At 44.8% G+C, this 13,616-nt stretch overlaps 1 protein-coding gene across 1 annotated transcript in view; it reads right to left on the reverse strand.

Annotated features, from left to right (window-relative positions):
- The window catches only part of SVOP (SV2 related protein), a 60,866-nt gene that overhangs the window by 17,293 nt on the left and 29,957 nt on the right, over window positions 1-13,616 (reverse strand). The window contains exons 7-9 of the mRNA XM_010999141.3: window positions 6,130-6,193; window positions 4,096-4,221; window positions 2,090-2,218 (exon numbers count right to left, since the gene is read on the reverse strand). Of these exons, the coding sequence (XP_010997443.1) occupies window positions 2,090-2,218; window positions 4,096-4,221; window positions 6,130-6,193 (319 nt within the window). The remainder of the gene's footprint in view (window positions 1-2,089; window positions 2,219-4,095; window positions 4,222-6,129; window positions 6,194-13,616) is intronic.

The raw sequence follows: 13,616 nt of genomic DNA on the forward strand, positions 1-13,616 counted from the left end.
AGCAAACAATTAGTCCAAGATGTCTCAGACCATTTCATGCCTTCCCCACCCAAAGCCAGCTGCTGGTCAAGATGATCAAAATGAATGTGCTGAAAATCAATTCGCCAAAAGCCCACTTGCCAAAAGATCGATTAACTAAATGACCCATTTGCTGATTTTATATACCTTAGTAACTTACCAGATCTTTGCTTTGCAATGTTCTGTTTAAAAATATATACATATTCTATGATTGTGATTATCTTCTTCTTCAATATATTTAATGAATGTATTTTTCTTCATAGCAATTTGAGTAGTGCTCACTTATCTAAACATGCTAAAAAAATTTTTTTTAAGATTATGGGTTATAGGTGGTTTAATCTATGAATATTGTCTTTGTGAATAGAATATATTTGTAATGTATTTATTTGTTTCTTAACTTTTTCAAGCCTTTTTTTTAATGGAGGTCCTGGGGACTGAACCTAGGACCTCAGGCATGCTCAGCACGTGCTCTGCCACTGAGCTCTTACCCACGCCCGCCTCAATATATTCGTGAATAAAAAAAAAGCAATACTCATTAATATGCTTACCGTGAATGTTAGTAGTTATTGAATATATTTTAGAATGGATTCATTCATTGATATATTTAGGGATGTATTCATTAATATAGTTTTAGAGGGAATATATTGAGGAATAGATGTATTCATATATACATGGGAAAAATATATTCCTATTTACTAAATATATTCAAAAAGAATAACCCTTAAAATAAGTTTTTGGTAAATGGTTACACTGGCAAGTCAGTTCAGGAAAATTGGCTTTTGGAGAACTGGTCTGCTTCTGGAAAGCCCTTCTCTCCTCTTTTTGGTGGTGGGAGATTCACCACCTCCTTGGAGCCTTCCTGGACCTGAGAGAGCTCTCTCTCTGTGGGCTTGGCTGCCCCTGGCTGCATCAGCTATGCACCTGTCCGCATGACCTCCATCAAAAAACCCCCCAAAAAACAAAAAACCCAGGGCTGGGAGTGGGGTATAGCACAGTGCTAGAGTGCATGCTTCGCCTGCAGGAGGTCCTGGGTTCAATCCCCAGCACCTCCATTAAAAGAAAAAGGGGCCCACAGCAGGGCACTCTGAAACACAGTGAGGCCCCCCACAGCAGCAGCCCCCTTCCAAGGTGAAGACCACAACTGGAGCATCCACGTTTGACACTTTCACTTCGCAAAACACACTTTAAACCACTGTGTGCTTTCTCCACCCGGAGCAACTTCAACCAGGAGGCAGGGAGGAGAACGTGGCCTCTCCGCAAAGGCAACTAAAGGCAGCTTCTGCACCCCAGGTTCTTTGGGATGCCCCCCTACCCCACCACTGTGCCTCCCAAAGTGGATCGGGGGTCTCCTGGCTTCCACGTTGTGAGACCCCTGCCTAACACTACCTCTCAATCAGATGAAATTCCACTCAGTTCTTTTTGCATAGTATAGAAATAATCAGAAATACTATTTCCTTGTCGGGTCTGTTGTTTGCTTACATGCATTTGTGATGTTTCTCTAAGGGGCTTGGATGATTCTTGAGGGCAGGAACTGCTGCCTTTAATCCAGCTCCTTTCTTCCCATTTGTTCCTGTGCTAGGTGCTCATAAATACTCACTGAAGCGTATTCCCTGATGGTGTTGCCATGGGGAGCGATGCACCATCCATTACGGACAGGCTACACGGGCACGCAGGGTGGCGCAGTATGGCGCCTTGGATCTAAGCCTATCCCTGCACTTTCTAATGTGGTTTTATTGTCAAGCCTTTGACAATCAATCACATTTGCTAATCAGACTTCATGGGTGCTGACAGATGAAACTGAAGCAGTAGTAGTTACAGGACCCATTAAGGGACATTATATTCCATTTCTCTAGTCACTGGCTAAGTTCTCCAAGTGGCACTTTAAGGACTTGGAAGTGAAAATACACAGACTGCAGCTGCCAAATTCCCCTTGCAGGTCCTGTCAACGGCGCCCCGCCCCAGCCACTCGCTGTATACCCACAAGCACAGGGACACCCCCCGCCCCCGTCATGTGCACACGCTCCCCAGCGCGTGCAGGGACATGCATTGAATCAGTCTGCCAGTCACCAACCTGTCTGGAGATGATGAGTTTCCCCAGAGGCATGGGGGCTCCGTTTTCTGTGGCTATCCTCTTTAAGGTGGCGATAGCCTTCTCCTGGTTCCCGGACAGTACATCATATCTTGCACTCTCTGGCAGCCACTATGGGGACAGGAGACCCAGATGTGGCCAGTTAGGGCAGAACAGAATGCTCGGTCCCAAACATACACTCTTATCTGTGTGTAGAGTCCTTAAGAGTGGAGGCTCCGGAGCCAGAAGTCTGGCTTCAAATCCTGGCACTGCCATTGATTATGTGCTCTGTGACCTTGAGCGATAACTTGATCTCTCTATGCCTCCATTTCCTCATCCATAGAATGGGGATAATAATGGATCACCCTTCTTAGGGTTGTTGAGAGGATCAAATGGGATATTCCAGTCAAAGCGCTTAGCACAGTGCCTGGAATGGGTTAATGGAGGTGTTACTGTTGCCATTGCTATGACTATAATTTGGTACTGCTGAGTTCCAGGTGATGGCTGAATTAAATTGACTGACACTAGAAAAGGAAAAAATATAAAAGTCCACCACTCTCACCATCATCATCATCTCTCAAGAAACTACACCTCACCTGTGTTCAGCATCATCTTGCAAACTCAAAGAGACAGAAAGAAATCAGAAAGACCTTTAGACCTAACAGAGGCCCAACCCCAAGTGACTAGATAAAGATATCTTCATAAAACAAAGCAACAGCAATCTGTGAAATAACAGAAGGTAAGGCTGGGAGTCAGAAAATCTGGTTCAAATAAGTTCTGTTGTTTATTAGCTGTGTGCCTTTTGACAAGTCAATCAACCTCTCTGGGCCTCAGTTGCCTCATTAGTAAAATGAGGCTGTAGCAGAGATTGCTCGTGTCCATTAAAATTCATGCCTCCCTTTCCATAGCATAGAGTTGTACTCGGATATGGCTGCCCAGCCAGGAACTACATTTCCCAGCACCCCTTGCATCCCAGTGAGGCCATGTGACATGCTTTCACCAATGGCATATGAGACAAATATTCCTGGCTGTCTCTACCTGCCCTTCTTCAGTCTGCGTGTAGAAGACTCCAAAGCCCTGGACAATGGCAGAACTACAAGCTGGAAGGAACCTGGGTCCGGAATCACACCTGCCAAAAGGAGCATCCATTCTGCGCTCTTATGTGAGTGAGAAATAAACTCCTATCATGTTAAGTTACTGAATGTGTAGGCTTTGTTTGTTATAGCAGCTGGTATCATCCTAACTAATATCGGGTTCATCATGTCCCACCTCCCGTGGTTATTGGGAGGAATAAATATGATAATGCATGTAAAGAGCCTGTACAGAGCCTGCTACAATGTTATACTCTGTAATTATTACTACCTACTATCATTACCAGAAATTATTACGTTATTTACCATCGATGAGATCCATCCTTCCACCCATAGGCCTATTTTGGGGCCCACTGGTTAGAAAGCATTTCATGAGTGTGGTCTACACATGAAATGGTAAGTGTATGGTTTGATCTCACTCTGTGTGTGTGTGTGTGTGTGTGTGTGTGTGTGTGTGTGTGTGTGTGTGTGTGTGTAGAGGCGTTAATTTATGCAGAGCTGAGATGGAGAGAGCATTTGAACCCCTGGACCCAGCCATGCCTGAAGCCAGATATTTAATTTTCTATCATGTATCTCTTTCACTCAAGCCAGTCTGAACTGGGTTTTTGTCACTTGCAATGTAAGAATCCCAACTATTCCAAATACAGTCACCTTAAGTGTAGATCCTTCAGTGGGTGGGCAAGGTACTCCCCACCCTCTTGCTATCTCCCTAAAGAACATCCCAGCAGAATCTGGAGAAAACCAGACACCCCATATTGGGCCAAAACCAGACCCTGTTCCTTTATCTCATTACCTGATTAAAACGATAATCTTAAGAGGTGGCTTTGGTGCCCTCCTCCTCACTCTCCCTACCAAAATATAGTGAATGGCAGGAGACCAACTAGCAAAGGCTGAGATCTCGTAAACAAAGATACCTACAAAACACAGGACAGCAAAGAGGAGGAGCGGGACAGCCGAGAGGATGAGCAGCCAACGCCAGCCCAGGCTGGGCATCACGAACACAGCCAGGATGACCTCGAACACTGTCCCGATGGCCCAGAACACCTGGCACAGGAGAATGGGGGTCAGTAATGGGCAGCATTGGTCAACACAGTGAGCAAGTTCTGGATCATTGTAGACAAGGTTATCCACATGGGTAAGGGGTCCTTTGGGGGGGGCATGATCAGGAAAGTCAGACTGGCCATCACTTTTACTATGGTCCACATGGTTGGACCAGAGCCTCCATGTTGTCCATCTCCCGAGGGTACCGCCCACTGTACAGTATTTGTATGGTGCCCACTGGAGTGGGCAATGTGGCAGCTCTGATTAAGGAGATCAATATGATCAAACTGTGTGAGGTCAGTACAGCAGTGGACACATTGACTTTCGTGTACTGACGTCCACCCCCTTTGCCCAGTAGCGCCCCAGTATCCTTTATCAGAATTGCCTCTCCCTCATAGGGCTGAATATCTGCTTCTGCTTCTCTGTGTCACTCTTCATCCTTCTCCACCTTGCTCTTTGTATGGACTGCATCAACGGGCTCCCTGTTCCCTGGCTTCACATTGGGTGCAGCCAAAGGGGAGCCCCACAGGAGATGGGAAGGAGGAGAGATTGGGGTGCCTATTCCTCTGGCTCTTTCTCTGCAGGGTGGAGACAGGCTGGCTGCATCCCTCAGCTGAAGGTCACAGCTCCTGTCCAGCAGCCTTTGCTGATCCACACCCTCCCTGTCTCTCTCTCTCTCTCTCTTTCTGGGCTGCTAATTACTCCTTCCCTTTACCCCTTCAGGGTCTTTATAAATAGTCCCTTTATGAAACCCTCTTCAAATTATCCTAATTTGAGTACGCTGTTTCCTGCTGCAACCCTGAATCTACAACTATTGTCCATTTCATAACATCGTCCTTCATCTTCCCAATTTGGGAGCCCCAAGACCCTTCCTAAATCCCCTTTTTCTTAAAGGAACCACAGTCCCTTCCAGTTGCTGACAACCAGAGGGACAGTCAAAATGTCTAACAACTTATAGCACTGGCCAATCAGAAGGGACACCATATAGCACTGACCAATCAGAATGAACATTGGTCACACAACTCCCCCCCTTCATGATTGTGTGCCAGGAGTTAACTCTTCAGCTGCTGGATCATGGGGAGTTCTAGGGAGTCCTTAGAAAGGACAGGGTGTCAGGCAATGAGAGCCAATCAGTGTTCAGGATCAGCTGGCACGGACGCATTTCAATAATGAAACAACCAGTGTGGACCTGCTGACCACCACCCTGATTGGTCAGGGGTAGATGCAGTCAGGATGGTTAAGCTGGGCTGTGGGGTCAACGTGATCAAGATTGTCAATATAGTCACGGTGATTAGGGAGGTCAGAGTGGCATCACAGTCATCACTGTGGACCTCAGTGTCCTGCAGGGACAAATAAACACTGCATGGAGGAGGGCCACTGGGCAGTCATGTATTTGCCCTGAGACCTTCTGGATCATGGTTGAAAAATGGGTCACAGGACCCTGGCAGAGGGAGAGCTTGAAAGGGACTGGCTGGTCCAAGAGAGTTTTAGGGCAGCCTATTGGCCACAGAAGTGGCCGCAAATCGAGATCTCACACGAGACACAGGTGAGTCTGGATGCAAACAGAGGTAACGAGTGATGATATGGGTGAAGGGCAGGAGTCTGGTCCACTCAAGCTACACTGCTCATCACCAACTCTCAGAGAAACGCTATTTCAAGAAGGACATACTACCTGCCTGCCTCCCCTTTTTTTTAAGCGATGATAAACTGAATATTCTTGTCAATGGAAAAATTTATCCATTTTGCAAGACCACCATATTGAAATCAACATAACTGATCCATTCAAATCCTTGTGTACTAAGTCTGTTATTTTCCCCAAGCTCCCTTTTCCATGTCCTATGGTTCAAGACGCCTGGGAACCTCCTGCTCAGAAAATGGGTATTCTCCAGAAACCCAGACCAACCTCCTTACCTCAATCAGCAAAATACACTTAGCTCTGGCTTTCATGGGAAGGAACTCAGCATACAGGGTCACCCTGGGAAGGCAAAAGACAGAAAGAAGGTGAAGGTCAGGACTGAGTGAGAAGATTGCTACAGTTTTCTGAACTTCTTGGCCAATATCCCCCAAGGGTAGTCTGTAGACCACTTACATCAGGATTTCTGGGGATGATGGCTAAATATGTAGATCCCCAGGCTCCACCCTAGACCTTCAGAAACAGTCCCTCGGGTGGGGGGCGTCCGGGCATCTGCATTTTTAACGAATTCCCCATATGATTCTTACATTCAGTAGCTACCCATCCTTGAGCATTCGTCACAACCCAGTGAATCGACATGAAAAAAGAGTGGTGGGAGTATGGGTAACTTCCATCTAGAACCATTTCTCAGGTTTTCCCTATCGCCCAAGTCCTGAATCAACTTGGAGTTAGAGGCCTTTCATTCTGTGGGGTGCCCCTCATCCGGGGTCCATCTGACGTCTCCTGGTGACCAGACTCAGCCCATGTCTTCTTGGCAGGAACCCCACAGAAATGATGCTGAACTCTTTCCAGGTTCTCACACCAGGGACACGATGTCATCTCATTCCATCACTGGTGATATGAACTTTCATCACCAGATCAAGTTGTCTGACAGATAGTTCTCTCCTAAAGTTATCATTTTCCATTTGTGATTAAGTACTCTGTGGAGGAACACTCAGAGATTATGTCAATATCCTGCTCCCAGGAGAACCTCTAATCACCAGTTTTAGCTTTCTATCCATTGACTATTTCTGCCTGAATCAACACTACTCTGATGGCAAATGGTATTTATTATTTCCATAACTCCTTCTACATTTATTAGTTGACATTCCACTGTAAGGAAGAGCTTCCTTCCTTCCTCCCTCCCTTCCTCCCTCCCTTCCTTCCTTCCATTTCTTCACACATGCAGCATCCTGCCAGCGATCCTTCCACATAAGTGTTCCAACTCTTACCACTCTGGGCATGCCAGCCCAACTTCCAATCGCCAGCACCTGCAACCCTTCCCTGAGTGTTTTCTCTGGTCATTAAAGCTTGCTTCGCCAACCTGTGTGGCAGACCAGAAGCAACCGAGGAATTTAAACTTCCCAGGAGCAGCTCTCAACCAATGACAGTTCCCTCATCCCTCGAACGTTGGAGAATGTGCTGCAGCGTCTCCCAGAGGAAACTACCTGCTCTTAAGTCTCTGGGTCATGGTCTGCTTCCGAAAAGACAGTTTGGAAATCTTTCCATAGTAATATATCTCGATCTACCACATTATTATTATTTTTTTTAATTTACCACATTATTTTTAACAGCTGTAACCCTATTGACGATTACTTAGATTGTTTTCAGTTTCTCGTTTTCGCAACATATGCCACAAGAAACATCTTTTCCTGGAATTGGCTTGCCCCACATTTGGTCATTATTTATAGTGGTTCATTATGAAAATGAGCAATTTGATCTTCATCCAAAGTACGGTGATTGTTACAATCACACTGAAGACCACAAGAATGAGCAATGAAATGAGCGAAGCCAAGAAGCAGCTTTCCTGGTGTAAATAAATTCCCATTGCAAATAATCGCACTGACAGCATTTGGCAATTAGAGATTTGCCATTTGGATCAACTGCTTGGAAAGAAGTGACCTGTGATCTCCATTTGGAACAGGGGGGCAGCCACCTGGGCTATTCCTCTTTAAGAGCGGCTAAAACACCCATAGGATACCAGTGAAGGCCAGCGTCCATCTCAGCCCCTCAGGTAAGTGGCATTTCTGCTGAAATACACAGACTCTCTACTGGAAATAAACCATTTGCTCTGGTGCCAACCTGTATTTGGTATATTTTTGTGAGGCAGTACATGCAATTAGAGGTGATTATCATTTTGGGGGGTGCCTATTTGCATTTTTTAAATTTTCTCAAACAAAAATGTATTGTTTGTAATGATAAAAATAAAGTTACATTCAACCCACTTTTGATCCCTTGCTTGGATTAAAGTGTGTTCTTTCTTGATGTACCCCAGAGGCAGAAAATGTAATTATTTGGCCTCCTAAGTGTGATTCCTCTTTCCTGTTTCAATGAAAGGGAACAGAACCCTTCCAGAACCACCAGTTCTACATTCCCAGAATCATCTCTGAATCAGGACCAGGGACCCAGCGGACATGAGTGATTTAGCCGGACTTTAAAAGCTCAGAACACTTTCATGGTATTTGTTCAGATAAAAGTGCTCTGGCCTTAGGCAGAGCTGGGTGTGAACCCAGTCTCTCCACTCGGGGGATGGTTTGCAAAAGTTGCCCCACTGTTGTGCTGCCTGCGAGCTGGCTGCTCACTCCATCCAGAGTCCATTTCCCCATCCCTTGAATCTGGCCTCATGACTTGCTTTTGATCAAGAGAATGTTGTAGGAGTGCCAGTTCCAAGCTTGGGCCTCAGGAGACTCTGTGGCTTCTGCTTGTTCTCTTGGACTCCTGCCCAGATGCCATCTGACCTGGGGGCCCGGCTAGCCAGCTGGAGCATCAGAGGCTTGTGGAACAGAGATGACTCAGCTGTCGCCAGTCCCCATCCAACTCACCAGCTGACGAGAGACACGAGTCAGCCTCGTCAAGACCAGAACAACTGAATCACTGAACTACAAAATCATGAATTCAATAAATTGTTGTCGTTTTAAGCCGTGAGTGTTGGGGTGGTTTGTTACAAAGCAAAAGGTAACGCTACACTCCACTGAATAACCATCTGACCTTAGGCAAGTCACTCAGGATCTCTGAGCCTCAGTTTTCTCATCTGTAAAATGGGAGCAGTAGGCTTGTTCAATGGACAGGATGAGGTAGTGTGAAGAGAGGGCCTAGCACGGCACCTGCACTTGGGAAGCACTCCACTGACATTACTATTATCATCACTATTAATGTTGTTATTACTAAGAACCGGTGTGAACCCCTACTTTGGAAGGGAAGAGGAAAAGAAAGAGGAAATAGTGGGAGACAAGGAGTTAGGCAAAAATTAGGGCAGATGGATGGGTTCCTTATTAATTTGCATATGAATTGATGATCGGTAGCTGTAATTTACTGTGGTAATCAATTTACAAGATACGCAAGTCAAGTCTTAACACTGTATGCCTTAAACGCACACAGCACTGAGTGTCAATTACATCTCAATTAAAGTGAAAGAAGGACATTTTTCTCAGTTAAAATGTTTTAAATAACATGATCTGAATTTACACTAAAAATTCAGAGTCCTTTATAAGGACTTCTGATTGTTGAGCTTTTAAAAACTATACAGCAAGATAGTATTCATTTATTTTTGTGAGATGGTACAATTGGGTAAAATCCTTCCAAATGAATGGAAACTCTTAGTTATTTAATTACATAAAAGATATATTCAATTAAATGTTTCTGATTCATGAACTTAGGGGAGCCATTTTTATAGCTAGATAAGAGCATGGCACAATTAAGACAATTATTTTTACGTAAATCGCTGGAGGGAAAGTACTGGGAAACCAGCGATTCTCTTGAGTGGCTAAATATTTCTTCTGTAATTTTGTTTGTGGTTTTTATTTGCCCTCTGCACGGACAAAAGAGCTACCAAATGGAGTCATTAAGAGAACACATTTGGAGGGTCAAGTGATGCTTAAATCTGAACCACTTACTATGAGACCTTAGACACGGGGCTTCTTTAAAGCTTCAGTTTTCTCACTTGTGAAATTGAGGTAATAAAATCTACGTCTTAAGATTTGGTGAGGTTTTAAGTGGTCATGTGTATAAAGCACGTGATCTGGTGCCTGGAATGTAGTAATAGCTCAATTATCAGGCAGAAGGTCTACAGCGGCATTAAACAGATGAACAGCTAAATGGAGAGGCATGACATTTGGGGTGTGGGGGCAGGTAGGCAATTTGAGGACCCTCACGACATAGAAAAAGGGGGAAAGGCCCTCCCAGCTGCCCTGTTTCCTTCATTTTATTTCCCTGATGTCCTGTCCTCTTTCCCTGAAGATCGCTTCCCTTTGTGGTTTTAGGAGCTGTTTTTTTCTCTCCTCTAGTTACTCTGCCATTAGAATCCCATCTGCTTACAATCTTCTAGAGGTCCCTTGAAATTTCTCTTCAGCTAATGGCACCTTTCTCTTGCTTTCCAGCACTGTGTAAGATTTATTTTCTTTTCTATGCCTTTTATGTCATTTCCAGAAAATGTGGAAGAGGGAGGGGAACACAGTGCTTTGCAGGCCACCGTCTTGAACAAGAGTCACCGTGGAGACGGCCAACAGGCACATGAAGAAATACTCAATATTGCTAATTATCAGACAAAGGCAAAGCAAAGCTACAGTGAGGTATCACCTCACACGGGTCAGCATGGCCATCGTTCAAAAGTCCACAAATGATAAATGCTGGAGAGGGTGTGGAGAGAAGGGAACCCTCCTACACTGCCGGTGGGAATGCAGTTTGGTGCAGCCACTGTGGACAACAGTACAGAGATTCCTTAAAAACCTAAAAACAGAGCAATCCCACTCCTGGGCATATATCCGGAGAAAACTAACTCGAAAAGATACATGCACCCCAATGTTCATGGCAGCACTATATACAATAGCCAAGACATGGAAGCAATCTAAATATCCATCGACAGATGACTGGATAAAGAAGTTGTGGTATATATATACAATGGAATACTACTCAGCCATACAAAAGAATGAAATAATGCCATTTGTAGCAACATGGATGGACATAGAAATTATCATCCTAAGTGAAATACGTCAGACAGAAAGACAAATATCATATGATATCACTTACATGTGCAAATGACACATTGAACTTATTTACAAAGCAGAAAGAGACTCATAGACATAGGAAACAAACTTATGGTTACCAAAGTGGTGTGGGAGGAATAAATTAGGAGTTTGGGATTTTCAGATACTAACTACTGTATATAAAATAGATAAACAACAAAGTCCAGCTGTAGAGCACAGGGAACTATATTCAATACCCTGTAATAACCTATAATGAAAAAGAATATATAGATGCATAACTGTATATATAAAGAATATATATGTACAGAATAATATATTCTGTCACCGGAAACTAAAACATTGTAAATCAACTATACTTCAATAAAAAAAAATTTCCCATTAATAATAATACACAAAAATCTCCTTTTAAAAATAAGAGAGAAAGAAAAAAGAATCACTGGGGACATTCTGAATACCTGGTTCCTTTCCCTTCCCTCATATGGAAAGAAAATCCAGGTGGCTGTTTAGAAGCTGGTTCTGCTGCCGTCTACCTGGGCATCCCTGGGAAGGAAATTGAATGTGTACTTCTGTGAGCTCACGCCTTCCAGCCACAAGGGGAAAACTGTCCCCTCGTCAATGAGTGGCTCATGAATGGGGCAGTGGCTGTATCTGCAGGAATTCCTGGCATTGGGCCAGCAGCAGTGGACTGACCACATTGGCCACAGCCCCTGCCAGCCCAGATTAATCGACTTGGCTTAGTGGCCTCTTCTTTAAGCTCCAGTGGTTTATAATCTCATCCCAGATCCAGGAGTACCAGTCAAATGCCTACTCTTCACAGCCCTGGAAGATCGATAACGAAAACAGGAGGGAAGGACTGAATTGAACTGAAAGCCACTCACTGTCCTTCCAGCCTTTAAAGTGGCGGAAAGAGACTGGATTTGTTCCTGTGTTTCGTCCACGTGGTCACATCTCCCTTCCTCCATACCGAGTCCATTGTCCATCTCGCTGACGCCTGACCCTCTTGTCAAAGACTTTGGCAGACCATATGCTACCATATATTGAGTGCCCTGCCGGACGCTATCCTGGGCACTTCATATGTGTTGCCATTTAATATTCTAAGAGACCTGTGAGGTAGGTATGCTATTATCCCCATTTTAGAGATGGGGAAATGGCGTTGAAAGGCTTAGTGACTTGCCTAGGGATGCACAGCTATTATGTGACAGAGCCAGGATTCGAACCCAGGGAGCCTGGTTTCAAAGCCCAGGATTTAAACACCCTGCTTCTGCATTAGCATTCTCCTTCGAGGTCACTTCTCCCAGCCCTCCGCAATCCTGACACTCCAGAAGCTCAAGAAGTCAATTACCGAACTGTTGACCCTCGGAGGGCAGGGGTGCTGCGGTGCGACACCCTAGTCCTCACCCACCAAAGCCAATCTCACCATTTCTGTTGCCAAAGAGCCAGTCTGCCAGCAGCAGAGACCAACATGGAGCCCCCAGGATGAAACCGAGTTGTTTACATTGGACATCTTCCATTTTGGAAGGAGCAGTGAATCAACTTGAACAGAACTGGTACATCTTCTGGGAATTGGTTTGCCTTTCCTGCCCATAGGGTTTCAGGCAGCACTATTAGCCAAGGGTTTTCAAAGTATTTGATGTATTGACCCATGATCCCACAGCGCATGGGACCAAGGGAGCCGATATGAAACAAAGGAGATGCGGCAGTGAACATCTGACCATGGAATCCACTGGTCCTTTCACATAACATGCCACCCTGGAGCTGCTGGCCTGAGAGATGGAAGAGCCTTTTGTAGGTCCTGCAGAGGTGTTAGCCTGGAGATGATGCCTTGTGAGGACAGGGCACTGTTTTCCAGGACACAATACACTCTTTAGTGGGGAGAGTATAGCTCAGTGGTAGAGCACGTGCTTAGCATGCACGAGGTCCTGGGTTCAATCCCTAGTATCTCCATTTAAAAAAAAATAATAAATAAACCTAACTTCCTCCCCCAGTGCCCTAAATACATTCTTCAATCAATGACCATTATATGGTGCTCTGTAGAAAGAACACATGGTTGTGGAAATCAAAGGGCTGAAGTAGGAACAGTGTTCACTGCCATCACTCCCTGTGACCCACTGGAAGTAGGGGTGGAAATCTGAAGTAGAGGAGATAATCTGGGCAAACTCTTTAGAATAGCACCTGCCACTGTTAATTATTAAAACACTAAATATTGCCTTTAATCATCATCCTTTAGGGTGGGGTCCACTCTCTTTTCCCATAAACAACCCAACAGTAAATATTTCAGATTTGCAGGCCAGAGATTCTCTACCAAGACTACCCAACTCAATGGCTGTAGCATGGAAACAGACATAGATAATCTGTCAGTGCATTGTGTGGTGGTTTTCTAATAACATTTTTTGGTAGGGGTGTAATTATGTTTATTTATTTACTTAGCAGAAGTACTGGGGATTGAACCCAGGACCTCGTGCATGCTAAGCACGTGCTCTACCACTGAGCTATACCCCCCACCCCCCCAATCAATAAAATTTTATTTAGAGAACCAGTGAGCAGGTCAGATTCGGCCCACCTGCCACCATCTGCCAGTCTCTGTTTTAGAATTCCCCAGTTGGAAAGTAGGGGGCGGGATAAATTAGGAGTTTGGGATGAACAGATACACACTACTGTGTATAAAGTAGATAAACAACAAGGACCTACGGTATAGGACAGGGAACTATATTCAATTTCTTGTAATAAGCTATAATGGAAAAGAG

The sequence above is a fragment of the Camelus dromedarius genome, chromosome 31 (assembly GCF_036321535.1).
Source record: "Camelus dromedarius isolate mCamDro1 chromosome 31, mCamDro1.pat, whole genome shotgun sequence".
NCBI classification, from domain to species: Eukaryota; Metazoa; Chordata; class Mammalia; order Artiodactyla; family Camelidae; genus Camelus; species Camelus dromedarius.